The sequence below is a fragment of the Cyanistes caeruleus genome, chromosome 28, assembly GCF_971803275.1.
Source record: "Cyanistes caeruleus chromosome 28, bCyaCae1.hap1.1, whole genome shotgun sequence".
NCBI lineage: Eukaryota > Metazoa > Chordata > Aves > Passeriformes > Paridae > Cyanistes > Cyanistes caeruleus.
Window position 1 is genome coordinate 3,163,416 of NC_141728.1, and position 14,893 is coordinate 3,178,308.

Here is a 14,893-nt window from a genome sequence, read left to right on the forward strand (position 1 = left end):
GTCCGACCATGCGGTCCCCGCCATCTTGTGTCCCTCGGGGGCCATTTTGGGAATTATGTAAGGTATGGGCAGACTTAGGGGAAGATTCAGGGGAACACCGGGAATTAGGGAGTGTAGGGGAACTAGGGTTCTGGGAGCGAAACTGGGGATCAATAACTTTATCAACTCGGGGATTTGGAACTTGGGAAGGGAAAAACTTGGAATTATCAACTGGGGAAGTAGGGGAATGGGTAAGGGCTCCGGCAGCTTGGCCAGGGCTACCGGGGCAAGGGTTCTGAGGGAGGCTTGGGGAGCCAGGGAGACTACTGCCGACTTCGGAGCCCTGCGTTTCACGGGTTGCTCCGCAGGTCTCCCCCAACTTAGGGACAAGGGACGAGGAGCAGGGGTTTGGGGAAACCGGGGAAACTGAAGAAACTGGGGAAGGCTGCGTTGGCTGTTTCTGCTTTTCCTTCTTCTCAACTAAAGCGGTCCGAATCAGAACGAAAAGCGGGATTAATTTGGCGGCTGTCTTGTCCCCCTGAACTACTAAAGCCGTTAATTTGGACCCGACCGAATTCCAAAATGACACAGAAAGAACATCTTCGGAGGACACATGGGGAAAATGCAGAAAAAGCCAACGCACAAGCCTCTTAACCAACCCTCGTGAATACTTATGTTTCCCACCCTCAAGGAGACCCACAACTTGGAAATAAATCCCCCTCTGCGGAGCCGACAAACGCGCACCCATCTCTTACACCCCCGGCTCCACAGTCTCACCACCCCCCAACGGCAAACGAGAAATTAAAAAACTAAAAACAAGGGTCTGGACCCGAATCACACTCACTCCCCCCCCCAGGGGAGTCTACCAAGGGGCTACCAAGGGGCTCACACACACGCCCCCCCCCGCTTTTTCCCCCACCGGGGAAAACTTACCAAGTCCAGACAGTGGCCGTGGGAGGTGTCCAAAGCCCCAGGAGCGGTCCCTCGTGCGCGGAGAGATTGTCGCTCCTTCCCCCGGGAGCGCCGCCGGACAAAAACCGGCCTGCTGCAACCGGGGTAGCTGCCGCCCAAAAGTGTTTATAATCCAAAAACGACTCCTCCGGGGGTCTCCTCTCGCTGAAGAGGCCCCACGTTGGGCGCCAGCTGACGCTGCCCGCTGTGGCCCGTAACGCTTTAGGCTAGCTCTGCTCACTGGCCGCTTGCAGCGTCGGGAGTGGGGAACGGTCTGGGAGCTGTTTTCCCCAGACCGAACCTTCAGAGCCCTGGTGCCACTATAGGCTCTGCGGAATCACGGCGTCGTGGGCTTCGGCGAAGAGATGGAGGAGACCCAGAGTCTAAGCAGCTTTCCAGGAAGAAGGATTTATTAAGGGAAAGGGAACAGTGACGGGACAAGGGCTGGAAAGGTGCACAGGAACCCCAAGGCTCTGGGCAAGCAGCACCTCTGTGCGCCTCAATTTAAGGTGGGGAGGGTGCAAACACAGGAACCAATCAGGGTATCTCAGGGGAGGAGTTGGGGGGAGGGCTTACAATGTTGGGGACCAATAGGAATAACCTGTGGGAGGGGCGGCAATCACAATACCAATGGGGCCTCGAGTGAGGGATGAATGACAGGGAAGGAGCTAGAACAAAAGGTGGGGTTTACACAGATTGATGGGGTTCAGGGGCAGGAACAGGGTGATGGACAAGGAAGGTTCAGGAAAAAGGGGAGGGGTTTACAAAACTGACAAGCGGGTAAAACCATTCCAACTCATGGGGGGAATAACATTGAGAACAAACCATTTAAATTAATAATCAGAACAAAATGAACAGGCGGCAACACCTCTTGAATCCAGCTTTGTTCCTAGGTACCACAACTGAAGGAGGCCCATTGGAACACGATTGTGTGGAAGTGATAGAACACACCTGTTCAGCTAGAGCTGAAAGATGTCCCACTGGAACAGGCAGACTGGGAGCTGTTTACAGGTGGAAGCAGTTTTGTGGAGAACAGGACCAGATACCCTGGATATGCAGTAACAACAACAGGTGCAGTGGTGGAGGCAAAGGCCTTGCCAGCAAATACATCTGCCCAACGAGCAGAACTGGTTGCTTTAACCAGGGCATTAGAGCTGAGTGAAGGGAAGAAAGTAAATATCTGGACTGAGTCAAAATATGCTTTTGGAGTGGTGCATGTACATGGGGCACTGTGGAAAGAAAGAGGACTGCTGTCCTCTCAAGGCACACACATTAAACATCAAGATGCAGTCCTGCAATTAATAAAAGCAGTACAAAAGCCTGAGGAAGTAGCAATCATGCACTGCAAAGCTCACCAGTCAGGAAGCTCCAAAATTCACGAGGGAAATCGGAAAGCAAACTCGAAAGCCCGACAAGCTGTTCGAGAAGTGCAAACTGCAATGGCATTGATACCTTTAGAAACTCATGTATCTCAATTCAATTTACCTCCAGAACCAAAATATTCAATAGAGGATGAGAAATTGGGATGCTCACTGAATGCACAGAAGAATTCAGAAGGGTGGTAGGTGACTACACAGGGACAAGTAGTGGTACCTGCCTTGAGAATGACAGAAGTTCTACAAATTAAACAGAACAAATGTCATTGGGGTGCAGAGGCATCGGTGAAATTGTTCAAACTAAATTTAATTTCAGTACAGATGTCAACAATGGCAAAATCAGTAATGTCAAAATGTGAAATTTGCTTGAAGAACAATCCAGTGGCTAGACGACAGGCACAATTGAGGAAAATTGGGATAAGAGTAGAACCAAGAGATTATTGGCAAGAGGATTTTGTAGAATTACCAAGAACTCGAGGATATAAATATCTATTGGTAAGGGTTGACACATTTTCAGGATGGCCAGAAGCTCTTCCCTGTCACACAAATCAAGCAAAGGAGACACTCAAGTGGTTCCTGCAAGAAATCATTCCAAGATTTGGGGTGCCTCTAGGAATATCATCAGAGAGGGGCCCACATTTCATAGCCACAGTAGTGGGAGAGGTGAGTAGGTTGCTGGGAATAGCTTGGGATCTCCATACACCATGGAGACCCCAATCCAGTGGACAGGTAGAGAAGATGAATCAGACCTTGAAGAGACAAATCAGCAAAATATGCCAAGAAGCTAAATTGCAGTGGCCACAAGCTTTACCAATAGCACTGGTGAGGATTCGGATAGAGCCTAGAAGCGGGATGTCAGTCAGTCCTTATGAGATATTGTATGGGAAACCATAGGAATCCCCTGAACCTAATCCAAATGTACATGTTACAGGGAAGCAAGAGGTGTAGAATTGTGTTCTGTCTCTTGGAAAAGCTCTAGCTCGACTTTGGAGCACCCTTGTGTGGAATAGGCCGCTGACTCTTGAGAATCCAGTTCATGACATCCCCCCGGGAGATGAAGTGTATGGTAAAAGCTGGAAGGAAGAACCATGAAAAGAAAGGTGGAATGGACCCTGTCAGGTACTGTTAACTACCTTGACAGCAGTCAAAGGAGCTGGACTGGATCCCTGCATACATTACACCAGAGTGAAGAAGGTTTCCCCTGCACTGTGGACTGCACAAACTGTAGAGCCAACAGAGCTGCAGATAAAGCGGGTTTGATTGTTTCAAATGTCTAGGTTGCTAGTGACTGCAATGGTGATTATTTGATGGCCTTTAGTGCCATCAGTTGGAATCAATGTTACCTTGGGATGTGAAATGCAAAAGGATCAGCTGACAACTCTTCATTTTAGAATGAAGAGGGATGTGGGGGTGCAGCCAGAAACACAAGTGATAAAAAGTCTCTAATACTATCCAGGCAGAAAATGTGGTGATTGGATTAATTCAAGATTTTGCCAACATGCAAAACACCAGCAAAATAACTGCCTGTCTGCCAATACCAAAGGCAGCAGGAGACCCAAGAAGTTGGGGAATTATAACATCAAAATTACCTGAAATACAAAAGAATAAAAGTGAAAATGTGAGCTGTGTATTGCAAATAGATTACGAGTACCAAAAGAAGACAGTGTTTGAAAATGCTGTGAAGCCAAAGTATTCATCTCTATGAGATTGTCATGTAAATGGAGGAAAGTATGAACCAAAACTAGGCTGGTATGGGAAATTAGGGAATTATGGATAGTGTTATGAAGAGATAGCAAAGGTTATTAAAGAAAAGATTCCAGTGTCAAAATGGAAGTATGAAAGACAGGAAAGAAAAGATCGGGCTGAAGCTTGGGACAGTGCATGGTCAGTGAGCGTGCTTCAGAAATTCCAAGATATGGCAGATACCCCTTGGTGCATGAAGTGGGAAGGCTCTGAAAATGAAACAGGTCCAGAAGTATGGAACACTGCAAGCAGTAGTAGAATGGAAGCAGACAAAGTGAATTGGTGGGCATGGAACAAAACTTAGGACTTGTGGGAGTCTGAGATACAGAGTGTGTGCCCTTGTTTCTAATACTTAGTTCTAGGAGTCAAAGAAACACTGAATTTCATATGACATGAAATTCATGAGCATGTTTTCATGGTGATACATGAAAACAAATGTTAAAGCTAGATAGGAAAAGTGTAAGTGTGTAGATTAGAAAGTTTCTTAAATCACTGGGTGAAAAAGTAGTTTAGAGAACAGGAGACAAGATGCAGGATTTAGGGTGTTGTCTCTTGTCCTTCTCCTTTCTTCTTCATGTTCTTCTCTTAAGGGTTTTTGGGTAGTAGTAAGTGATTGGGTAAAAAATGCCGCAGTGCAGCGCACAGGTGTTGGGTCAATGGGTCAAATATTTATTGGAATAAAGAAAAAAGGACTCCTCTGTCTCCTTTTTGGACATAAACCTCTGGCGTTTGTGGATTAATTTTCCTGACAATTGTTTCTAAAAGTAACTTGAACAACAGGTACAATTTAGTCAATTCCATTTACTGCAGTAACAATCTTTGTCAATTAGTGGAATTCCTATGTAATTTCTCGTTTCCCACATGCATTTTTCACCTGCTCTTACCTGGCCTTATCTCCCCTCAGGCCCCGCTCGTCCTCGCCGAGTCCGGCCCGCGCCGGGGCCGCGCCGGGCGCGCGCGGGGCCGAACGCAGCGCCCCCCTCAGGCCGTTGCGCCGCGGCCGTTGCGGCGCCAGTCGGAGACAGATCGGTGCCATGGCGGAGCTGCCGCTGCCCGCCGGACTCAATGCCAGCACCTTCCCCGCCAAGCTGTGGCGCCTGGTGAACAGCCCCCGCGTCCGCTCCGTGCGCTGGGACAGCCAGGCCCAGGGCTTGCTCATCGACCGCTTCCTCTTCGAGCGGGAGCTGCTCAGCCCGGCCGGCGCCCACGGAGGGGGCGGCCAGGGGGCGGGGGCGGCCCCGGACTCCTTCAAAGCCACGCACTTTGGCAGTTTCGTGCGCCAGCTCAACCTCTACGGCTTCCAAAAGGTGCCGGCATGGCTTGGCTCAGCTGTGCCGGGCGATGCCGGGGCTTGGCTGCACTTTATGAACCCAAACTTCCGCCGCGACCGCCCCGAGCTCCTGCTCCGCATCAAACGCCTGACCAGGGCCAACAGGCAGAGACTGGCGGCGGGGCTGGAGGTGCGGAGCCGCCAGCCCAGCCGCCTGCAGCGGCTCCCCACGGACCGGTCGCTGCCCGCCTTCCCCAGCGGGCAGCCGCCCAGAGCCGGTGAGACGGGGTGGGAGCTGCGGGCGCGGAGGGAGGCGTGGGCTTTGGCCGTGGGCGCTGCCCGGCCGGGCAGGAGCGGCCCCTGCCCGTGCTGGGGCTGCTCAGCGCTGCTGCCCCGGCCGGCACAGGGGCTGTCCTTGGGCAAGGCAGCTGTGCCGGCAGGGCCCGGGAGCTGTGCCGGGCTGCCGGGGGCTGCGGGACAGTCCCGCCGCGCCTGCGCTCGCCACACGCTGGCCCGCTCGGCCGGCAGCCGGCCCGGCCCTGTGCCGTGGCTGGCGCTGCTCATTGCGCGGCCCTGGGACGCTCGGGGAGCTCTCCGGGAGTGCGGCTGAGCCGAGGGCTTGGGCGTGCTCAGCCCCAGCGGGAGAGGGAGCCTCCTGTCCCATTTGGAGCAGAGGGGAGAAGAGCTGGCACTTGGGTTTCTGGCAGCTGCCTCCTGCCAAGGCTTGAACGGATAGGGGAGAGCTCAGTAGACAGGGAGCTGCTTGTTGCAAAGTTAATAAAATCCCATACACCCGTGTGTGTAGAGTTGTTTATTTCAGTGCTGGAGGTGAGGAGGATTTCTTCTCCTAATTCATCCACGTTTCTCAATTGCTGTGATATATTTAGTAATTATTGCTTGGTGTTACTATGTCATTATAACATATGGAACTAATATACACATATTATACTGTATATTATAATGTAATATAATGTATTGTATTTATCGTATGTAATATATTATAATGTATATTATAGACTCTGGAACGAATTTACATAGTATAATCTCATGGCTATAGATAGTTCTTTTTCACTCTGCTTGTGCCTCCCCAATTTGGGGGTCGTTGGGGGTCTTTGATGAAGGCTTCCAAAGTCGTCTTTGCATCTGAACTTTTCAACTTTGTCTTCAGAGCATGCACAGCTATGGTGTTCCTTGGTCTGTCTGGTCCTAACCGGTCTAATTGCTTTATTGTGTGGCTAATTGGCTTGACGTTTGCTAAGTTTTCATTAGTACTATACTGACCTCTCTCTGAAACTGACCACCTGGTGAGATTTTCATTTTTTTTCCTCTCTCTCCAGCACTGAGTAACCAATTAACCATATACTAGCCAGTACAGGTTATACTAGTCTCTATCAGGTTAAATAGATCCATGAAATTATGATTCAAGTCCTATTGATATCTGGTGATACAGATCTATCAGGTTCTATTGATATCTTATAACTCAACCTATAGAAGCAGCTTGTAAGTTTGACTTAAGTTCTATAGGCATCAAACCCCCCAAGACATGTGGTGATATTTTTCTTTCTCACCCTGTTTTGGGAGGAGGTGAGCTTTTGTCTTCCCTGACAAAAGCACACTTGCTGCCAGGGGAAACACAGCTGAGGAGCAGGAGTGACCCAGCCTTCCCTTTGCTTCCTTTCTTCTTCCCTCCCTGCTGCACAGCTCCCTTGCTCCAGAAGCGCGATGCTGCCTCACCTGAGGATTCAGAGCTGCCTCCAGGCCCTTGCAGGAGAAGTGCAGCTGCTCAGGAGAGTGAGGCTTCCCCAGCACCTGCCAAGAAAGTCTGTGCCACCTCTGGACTTGTTGGGGCTTCACCAGTGGAACCATCAAGAGAGCTCATCCAGAGATTTAATCTCCGCAAGCTCACGGTTCCACTGGTTCGCCTGGACCTGAAACGCCATCCTGAGCTCATGGTTCGCCTCACTCCAGTCGACCCTGAAGCTGCTTGCAGGGCCCTTGGACAGAGCAACAGCTGCTCATCTTCTCAGCAGCACAGCCCAGCCTGCCACCCATCAGGTAGGGAAAGAGTTTCTACCCTTCCTTTTCCAATAGCTCCTGGCAACTGAGCCTTTCAAGTGTTTTCCCTGAGTCCTCTGTCATGGCTAGATCTCAAGTGAGAATCACGGAGAAAGTGTACTAGGAAGTGGGACTGTGAATGCCAAAGGATTCTCTGCTCTTCCTGTCCTTCCTGCAGATGTGGAGGTTGTTGTGGGCATTTTCCAGACAGCCTGCCTGCTGTGGTGCAAGGGCAGGGTGAAAAATCTTGCCCGACAGACAAGTGGTCAGTGTTAGGTGAACTCCCCTGTTTCTTGGAATGAAGTCCCACTAGGACGGTGATAGGATATTGCAGATGTTTCAGACTGACTGGCCTGCAAATCGGGCCGTGCCATTGAAATGAGCTCTGTGTGCCTCAGAACAGCTGCAGCTGCAGAACATGGCCTCACCTACAAGGTTGCTTTTAGAATAAACTCCCAGTTGAATTTCTCAGTGTGTGCCTGAAGATCCGGGCTCACCTTGGGTGAATGCACGTTCTGTGGCCTTCTGTGATGAGAAACTCAAGCAGCCAAATCTAAAAGCTGCTGGGGAGATAGGGAAGGCTGTGATTCTAAAGTTGTTGTGTGCCTTTGGAGCAGAAGGGAGAAGAGCTGGCAGCTGGCTTTCTGGCAGTTGCCTCCTGCCCAGGAATGGCAGCGGGACACTTTTCCCAGACAGATGAATAAGTACGGGAGAGCTCAGTAGACAAGGAACTGGTTGTTGCAAAGCTTCAGAACATGTGGGGAATTTTCTCCTTCTAACCCTGCTTGGGAGGATGGGAGCTTCTGTCTTCCTTGGGAGAAGTACACTTGCTGCCAAGGGAAACAGAGCTGAGGTGCAGTAGTGACCCAGCCTTCCCTTTGCTTCCTTTCTTCTTCCCTCCCTGCTGCACAGCTCCTTGGTGCCAGAAGCGCAGTGCTGCCTCACCTGAGGATTCAGAGCTGCCTCCAGGCCCTTCCAGGACAAGTCCAGATATTCAAGGGCGTGAAGCTTCCCCAGCATGTGCCAAGAAAATGTTTGCTACATCTGGACTTGGGGTTTCATCAGGCCAGCCAGGCACACACAGATTCCAATTCCAGCCAGAGCTCATGACTCCAGCATTTCCTGCGCACCATCAAAGCACTTCTGCGGCCTCTCCAGAGGGCAGCAGCTGCACTTCTCCAGAGCAGCACTTGCCAGCCAACATCCCATCAGGTACGGAATGTGTTTCTCCCCTGGCTTTTCAGAAAGATCACAAAAAGTGACTGAAGTATTTTGCCGCGGTGCTCTGTCATGTGTCCATTTGATTGTGACAATCAGGTGTCAAGGGTACTAGGAAGCAGGATCATGAATATCAAAAGAATCTCTGTCTGCTTTTCCCGTCCTTGCTGCAGATTTGGAGGATGTTCTGGCCATTTTCCAGGCAGCCTCTGTGTAGAGGTCAAAGGGCAAGGCAAAGAACATTTCTCCACAACTGGTCGGTGTCAGGTGAACTCCCATTTTCCTTTGGATGAAGCCAAACTAGGACTCTGATGGGATATTGCAGAGTTTACAGATTGTCTTTTGTTGAGATGAAATACAAGGGATGGGACCACCGTGCTTTGAGATGATTTATTGCTTAAGTAGCCCAATAAGAGATCAGTCCCGAGGCGTGAGATTTACAGGCAACAAGTCAACCACAGCTCGAGGAAGTTACGAGTTCCTTCTCCACATGGCAATATATAACTTTTTAGTCCAGTAGACAGTTGACACCAAGTTTGTTTTCACTTATTAAGCTCTTATCACCTTTACTTGATTTTGCCACACTGCGTCTGTCTTTTAACCAACGAGCTAACAGGTCACGTATTCACACACACTTCTGTTATAGTTCCTAGATCTCTAACTTACTTTATAAATCACACCATTACACTTTATACCTCCAACTATTTTACTTCATAGAATTTCTTCCTTACTCGTGGCATATTCTTACTTGCAACTGTAAGAACATAGGTTTAGAATTACTCTACCTAATGTCTGTGTACTTTCATCACTCCATCAATCCAGGCTTTTTCTAAGGCTGCAGATTTTCCATTTCCAACAGTCTCCCCTGCAAATAATGCTATTAAATTTCAGTGCCCGCTGGGAGTCCCCAGAACAGTTGCAGCTGCAGACCATGGCCTCACCTCCATGGTTGCTCCTTAGAATAAACTCGCAGTTGAAGTTTAGCATGTGTGTCTGCACCTCTGGCCTCTTCCTGGGTGAATGCACTTTCTGTGGTCTCTTGTGATGAGAAACTCAAGCAGCCAAATGCCAAAGCTGCTGGGAAGATGCAAAAGGCTGTGATTAAAGGTGATTATGTCTGTGTGCATGTCTAGATCAGTTTCCCAAGCCATACTTTAATCTATGTACACGTCAATTAGGATAATACTTTTGAAGGGGAAGAGCTCACTCTTCCAATTCCCTGGGAAGTTTTTAATACCTTTCTGGAGTTGAGGTTGCTGTGCGCTTCCTGTGATGTTTGATCCAAGGCAGCAATAAAGCTCTGCGTCCCAAAGCCTCATTTTGGAGCCTCACCCATGTTTTTGGATTCTTCCAGCTGCCCCGGGCACTTCAGTCCCCAGTGCTCCAGCTGGCAGTGCTGGTTATGCAGCATGGAGAGCCCCAAGCTGGGTCTGGAGTACTCCTGGGGAAGAGGAATTGCCACCGCTGGATCTGGACCTTGTTCTGGAGACACTGGAGGAGATGCTTTCACCATCTGTGCCTGAAAGGTCTCCCTCTGCTCAGGTAACTCCATTGGCCAGGGATGAGAGGGGCTGGAGTGAGAGCTTCTGAATGTTGTTGCATGGCTGAGAAGCAAAGGCTTCTTGAATTCAGCTGGGAATGGACACGGAAGGATTTGCTTGGTCAAGCAAGATTTGCTAAGGAAGAGGGAATGAGAAGGGGGGATAGCCCTTAAGTGAGGATGAGAGGTGTTTGCCAGGTTTGGATGCTCCTTTTTCTGGGAAGAATCCCTGGTGCAGGGGCATTTGTGGGGAGGAAGTGGAAGCTTGGTGGGTTCTAACAGGCTTTGTTTGATGGGAAAGAAGAGAAGAGCGTTTGGAGAATTGCCACTGAAGGCAGAGTGGGAGGGGCACACGAGAGGTGCCAGCAGCAGATGTGGGCTCTGCCTCTCTTGGGCTGGAAGGCCAAGGCAAAGCAAGGGCTGGGCTGCAGCTGCTCCTGCAGCTGCTGCTGCTGCTGTGTGAGCCCTGCTGTGCGTGTAGGCATTCCCAGAGCTGTGTGTGGGGATGGGCTGGAGCTGCAGCTGTCTTGCCCTTTCAGGAACCTGGTGCCTGCAGTCCAGTTTCCAGCTGGGAAATGCTCAGCTGGGCAAACTGGCCAGTCTTGCTCTCCATGTTCCAGAGCTCAGTCACCTTGTGGGAAGAAGAGATGGGTGTTGCCAGACAGTCCCTGCAAAGCTGCAGCCTGCATGAGACTGTTGTGCTTCAGGCTGTGGTGGGAAGAGCACATCCCTGTGCCAGGAGCTAGCAGGACTCCATCCTTAGCGCCCACTCCATGGCTTGAGTGTCATCCCCACGCTCAACAGCCTTGTCAGCCTTGACAGCTCTTGGAGTGTGTTGGAGAAGTCAGTGTTTTGGACTGTTGAAGGCCTCTGGGGCCCAGAGCTCCTTGTTAGGAAGAAGGGATGAAGTGTGTGAGCCGTGGAGTCTTCAGGGGGCAGATGTCTTGGTTTTGAGGCCCCATGACTTGTGTGGTTGGTGAGAAGGACAAGGTTGGTGCTGGCCATGAAATGGTTAAGGACTCCTTGAAGCCCAGGGGCTCTTCCTGTGTTGAAGAGCAGTGCAATCAGGGCCCATTAGTCCTTGTGTCTGACAGATTCCCTCTTGGACTTTAGAATCCCTTTTTTCTTTTTTCTCTCTTCCCAGACTGGCCTGGAGTGTTCAGTTTCTGCATTGGCACAGGCCTTTTTGCATCTTCTTCTACAGCTTTGCCAAAGAATTTCTCTTCTTTCATTTAACATGCAGACGCATTGCATGGGTAGATTTATTCTTGAGGAAGGGCAGACTGGAGGTGGGGAGGGGGATTTTTTGGAACTGCCCATATCTTCTTGCCAAGCGCGATGAGCCTTTGTCTTCTGCAAACTCCCGCGTATATACCAGTTTTCAAAAGCAATTTGTTGGTGCACAGAAGGAAATCTGGCAGGCTCTGATTGTACCCCTGCAGAATCTATTGGTTGATCTTTGCGTTTCCTTCTTTCTGTTTTTCTTTTCAGGTCAATCCTAGTGTTGCCCGTGGCTCTTCAGGAGGGGAGGCTGTGAACAAGGCTGCAGCAGAGGGAGCTTTGCCTGCTTGCGGGAGCCGTGTGAACGTTTGCCAGGAGCCCGAGGAGCTTGGTAAGGAGTGAGCCCAGCGTGCTTTAGAGAGATGGGAGACAGCTGCTCTGAGCCTGCCTCTGGCAGGAAGGGAGATCAGAAGAGTTGAGTTCTTGTCTCAAGCAGGGTTGGTGCTTCCTGGTGCCTTTAGTTCCAATCCTGCACTGGCACAAGCTCCCCGAGCCCTGCCCCTCCATGCTTTTCCAGAGGCTCTGACACCGAGTCCTCTGCTGTGGCAAGAGAGCCGGCAAGAAACCTGAGCTGGTGGCAGTTGTGTCACCAAGCTGCGTGTCCCAATTGGTTCCCAGCTCACAGCAGCCTTCAGCTTCAGCCACTGCAGTGAGGACTGACGTCTCTGCGTCAGCCCAGAGAAAGAACAAGGCTGGGCTTCTTTGTGGCAGCTGGCACTGTCTGTGTTTCAAGCTCTCGGGAGTGCCATTTGCACTGGGAGTGTTCTGAATTGATTGGCGTACTTCAAAACTTCACAAGACTGGAAAACTTGGAAGGATCCCTGTTCCCTTTAAAGAGCAGGCTTCAAATTCTCAAGTGAGAGTGTGCCTTTCAGGCCATCTTTGACAGCCTTTGCTAGCAGGACAGTTTACTTGCAAAGGGAAAGCTACACAGAGGCCAGCATTGACTGAGAGTTGCCTTTCCTTGCCAGATATCCATGTGATCTACCTGGCCAGAAGGGCTGCCCTGCGTGGGAAGAAGGATCAGAGGGAGAGCCTGTGACCATCGGGCAGGTGGCATCCCTCTGTTTATAGATCTAGTTAGAGATATTTTATCTTGATTTATTTATCCATATAGTTCCAAGTATAGATGGATAGAGTTGTATTTAGAGGTGTATCTATTACTACATCTGTATAGTTTGTATGTATAGTTATGGATGTGATAGGATTTTATTTCTATGTATACAGTTACATTTATAGATTTTTAAAATTGCATTGATATATGTAGAGAGTAACATTTAGATGCGCACACAGTAAATTTCTAAATGTGCATAGTTCTTTAGTTAGAGCTCTATGGATGTATAGGTGCATAGATTGAGCTGTGTAGGCCTAGGCTGCATTTTTGCCTCTTTCCCCCTTGGCTGCCTTTTTCATCTCTTGTTTTTCCCGCTGTGCCCCTTGTGTCCCCCTGTGCTGGGTCCGAGCTGGGGCCGGGCCAGGCGGAGCAGCAGTTGCAGCCCTGGCTGTCCCTGGAGCGGTGGGAGCTGCCGCTGGCCCCAGGCACTGTCCTGTGAGGAGCTGCTGAAGGACGCTGAGACTGAGGGGGCTGAGGAGGCGCTGATGCTGAAGGGACCTTGCAAACCTTGAGGTGTGAGGGGCACTGAGGGCTGTGGGGGAGCAGAGGGCCATGGTGGCACGGAGGTGACAGAGGCACGGGCTGAGGGCTGTGCCGGCTCTGAGGGGACACAACGGCTCAGAAGGGACTGAGCGGGGGGAGAGGCCTGGGAGAGGCCCAAGAAACTGAAGAGGGGGCTGGGGCTTTGCCGAGAGGACGGCGGGGCTGAGGGGATGGAGGGGGCCAGGAGGGAGCACACACAGCTCAGGGACTGCAGCTCTGCCAGGCCTTGCAACCAATTGCAGAGCCTCCACTTTTGCCACCACAGCTGTGCTGAAGAGCTTGAGGACAGGCAGACACTGAGAGGAGCCAGCAGGGAGAAGCTGAAGGCCTGGAGCAAGAGCAGTGAGCAGGGATGTGCTGGGGCCACGCGAGAGCCTGGGTGAGGCCCCAGGGCTGGTGAGGCCGGGCAGGGCTGAGGGTGGCGTGGGCTTTGGCCGTGGGCGCTGCCCGGCCGGGCAGGAGCGGCCCCTGCCCGTGCTGGGGCTGCTCAGCGCTGCTGCCCCGGCCGGCACAGGGGCTGTCCTTGGGCAAGGCAGCTGTGCCGGCAGGGCCCGGGAGCTGTGCCGGGCTGCCGGGGGCTGCGGGACAGTCCCGCCGCGCCTGCGCTCGCCACACGCTGGCCCGCTCGGCCTGCTTGTTCTTGCCAACCCTCCTGGGGAGGCTCGGAGATTTTCGCTTCCCTGCTGGAAGTGCAGCTGCTGCCAAGGGAAAGGTCCCAGCACTGACTCGCTGTTCCCTTTGCCTCCCAGATGTCCCATCTGCTGTCCCTGTCCAGGAGAGCTGCTCTGCATGGGAGGGAAAGACCGAGGGAGAAGCTTTGAAGATGGGGCGGCTGATTTGTTCTTATGCAGTTGTATGGATATTTAGACTGGGACAGTGACATTTGTATATTTTTAAATAGTTTTGTTTTATATATCTATATGTATATATATTGTGTGAAATATGTAATATTTAATCTGTATTTCCATCTGTAGATTGTTCTATATGTATATGTAGAGGTATTTAGTTCTATTTAAACACGTATGACGAGGTATAGTTGTATAATTCTGTCTATCGAATTCTTAGTACAGGGTTATTTAGAGGGGGACACTGATAATTTTGTATTTCTATATGGGCTGTAAGCTTGTAGTAATCTGTAATAAATTAAGTTGTTAAACACCTCATTAATCTTTGTCTATAGTGACTTGTAGAGGTTAGCAATAAGTGAAGCTTTTGCTAACTGAAATTGGTATTTGTATATTTTTACATGGCACTGTTGTGCTAATATAATAAATGAATTTTTAAAACTTAATGGAGATTTTGATAGTTCTGTATTGTCAGTGCAGGTGTAGCAATTTGTAATAAATGACATTTTTCAACTGAAATGGATTCATGTGTATTTGTAGCTCAGCTGTGCGGCTGCAGCAATCTGCAAGCAATGACATTTATCAGCTGAGATGGGTGGTTTGTGATTTGTGCTCTCCAAAGCAATGGGCAGATGGAAATGCCCTGACGCTGGAGGATTTTGGTGATGAAAATCTCCAGCCACGCCCAGCACATGCCCCACTTGCGCTCAGGCTGGGCAAGGAAAGCGCAGATTTGGGATGGCAGCAGAGCCACACGTTGGCTCAGAACTCGCTGCACAGGCCTGCTGAGAAAACTCTGGGACTCTGCTGCGCGTACAACTCCAAGCAGGAGGCAGCGGGGCAGGAGAAAGCATTCACAATGAAAAAACAAAGAGAAATTGTGTCCAAACAGATGTGAGGATACTCTGGGAGTTTGATCAAATGGGAGTTTGATCAAATGCTCTAACTCAGCACTGCCTGGGCTCATCTTCAGCAAAA

The 14,893-nt window shown here is 50.5% G+C and overlaps 3 protein-coding genes and 1 long non-coding RNA gene across 7 annotated transcripts in view; 2 read left to right on the plus strand and 2 right to left on the minus strand.

Annotated features, from left to right (window-relative positions):
* The window catches only part of LOC111945747 (uncharacterized), a 70,444-nt gene extending 56,010 nt beyond the window's left edge, over positions 1 to 14,434 (plus strand). The window contains exon 9 of the mRNA XM_086865014.1: positions 14,396 to 14,434. The gene's annotated coding sequence lies outside the window, so the exon portion shown is untranslated. The remainder of the gene's footprint in view (positions 1 to 14,395) is intronic.
* LOC147649040 (uncharacterized) overlaps positions 1 to 14,893 on the minus strand; it is a 636,047-nt gene that overhangs the window by 571,508 nt on the left and 49,646 nt on the right. The window lies entirely within an intron of this gene.
* Positions 1 to 14,893, minus strand: part of LOC147649047 (uncharacterized) — a 225,006-nt gene that overhangs the window by 18,807 nt on the left and 191,306 nt on the right. The gene's annotated exons all lie outside the window — the stretch shown is intronic.
* On the plus strand, positions 5,000 to 14,434 carry LOC147649048 (uncharacterized). The gene is made up of 8 exons (XM_086865005.1): positions 5,000 to 5,597; positions 7,021 to 7,374; positions 8,287 to 8,586; positions 9,947 to 10,134; positions 11,624 to 11,744; positions 12,385 to 13,040; positions 13,336 to 13,449; positions 13,820 to 14,434. Exons 1-6 carry the CDS (start codon positions 5,084 to 5,086, stop codon positions 12,453 to 12,455), a joined length of 1,548 nt encoding a protein of 515 aa, XP_086721131.1. The 5' UTR covers positions 5,000 to 5,083; the 3' UTR covers positions 12,456 to 13,040; positions 13,336 to 13,449; positions 13,820 to 14,434.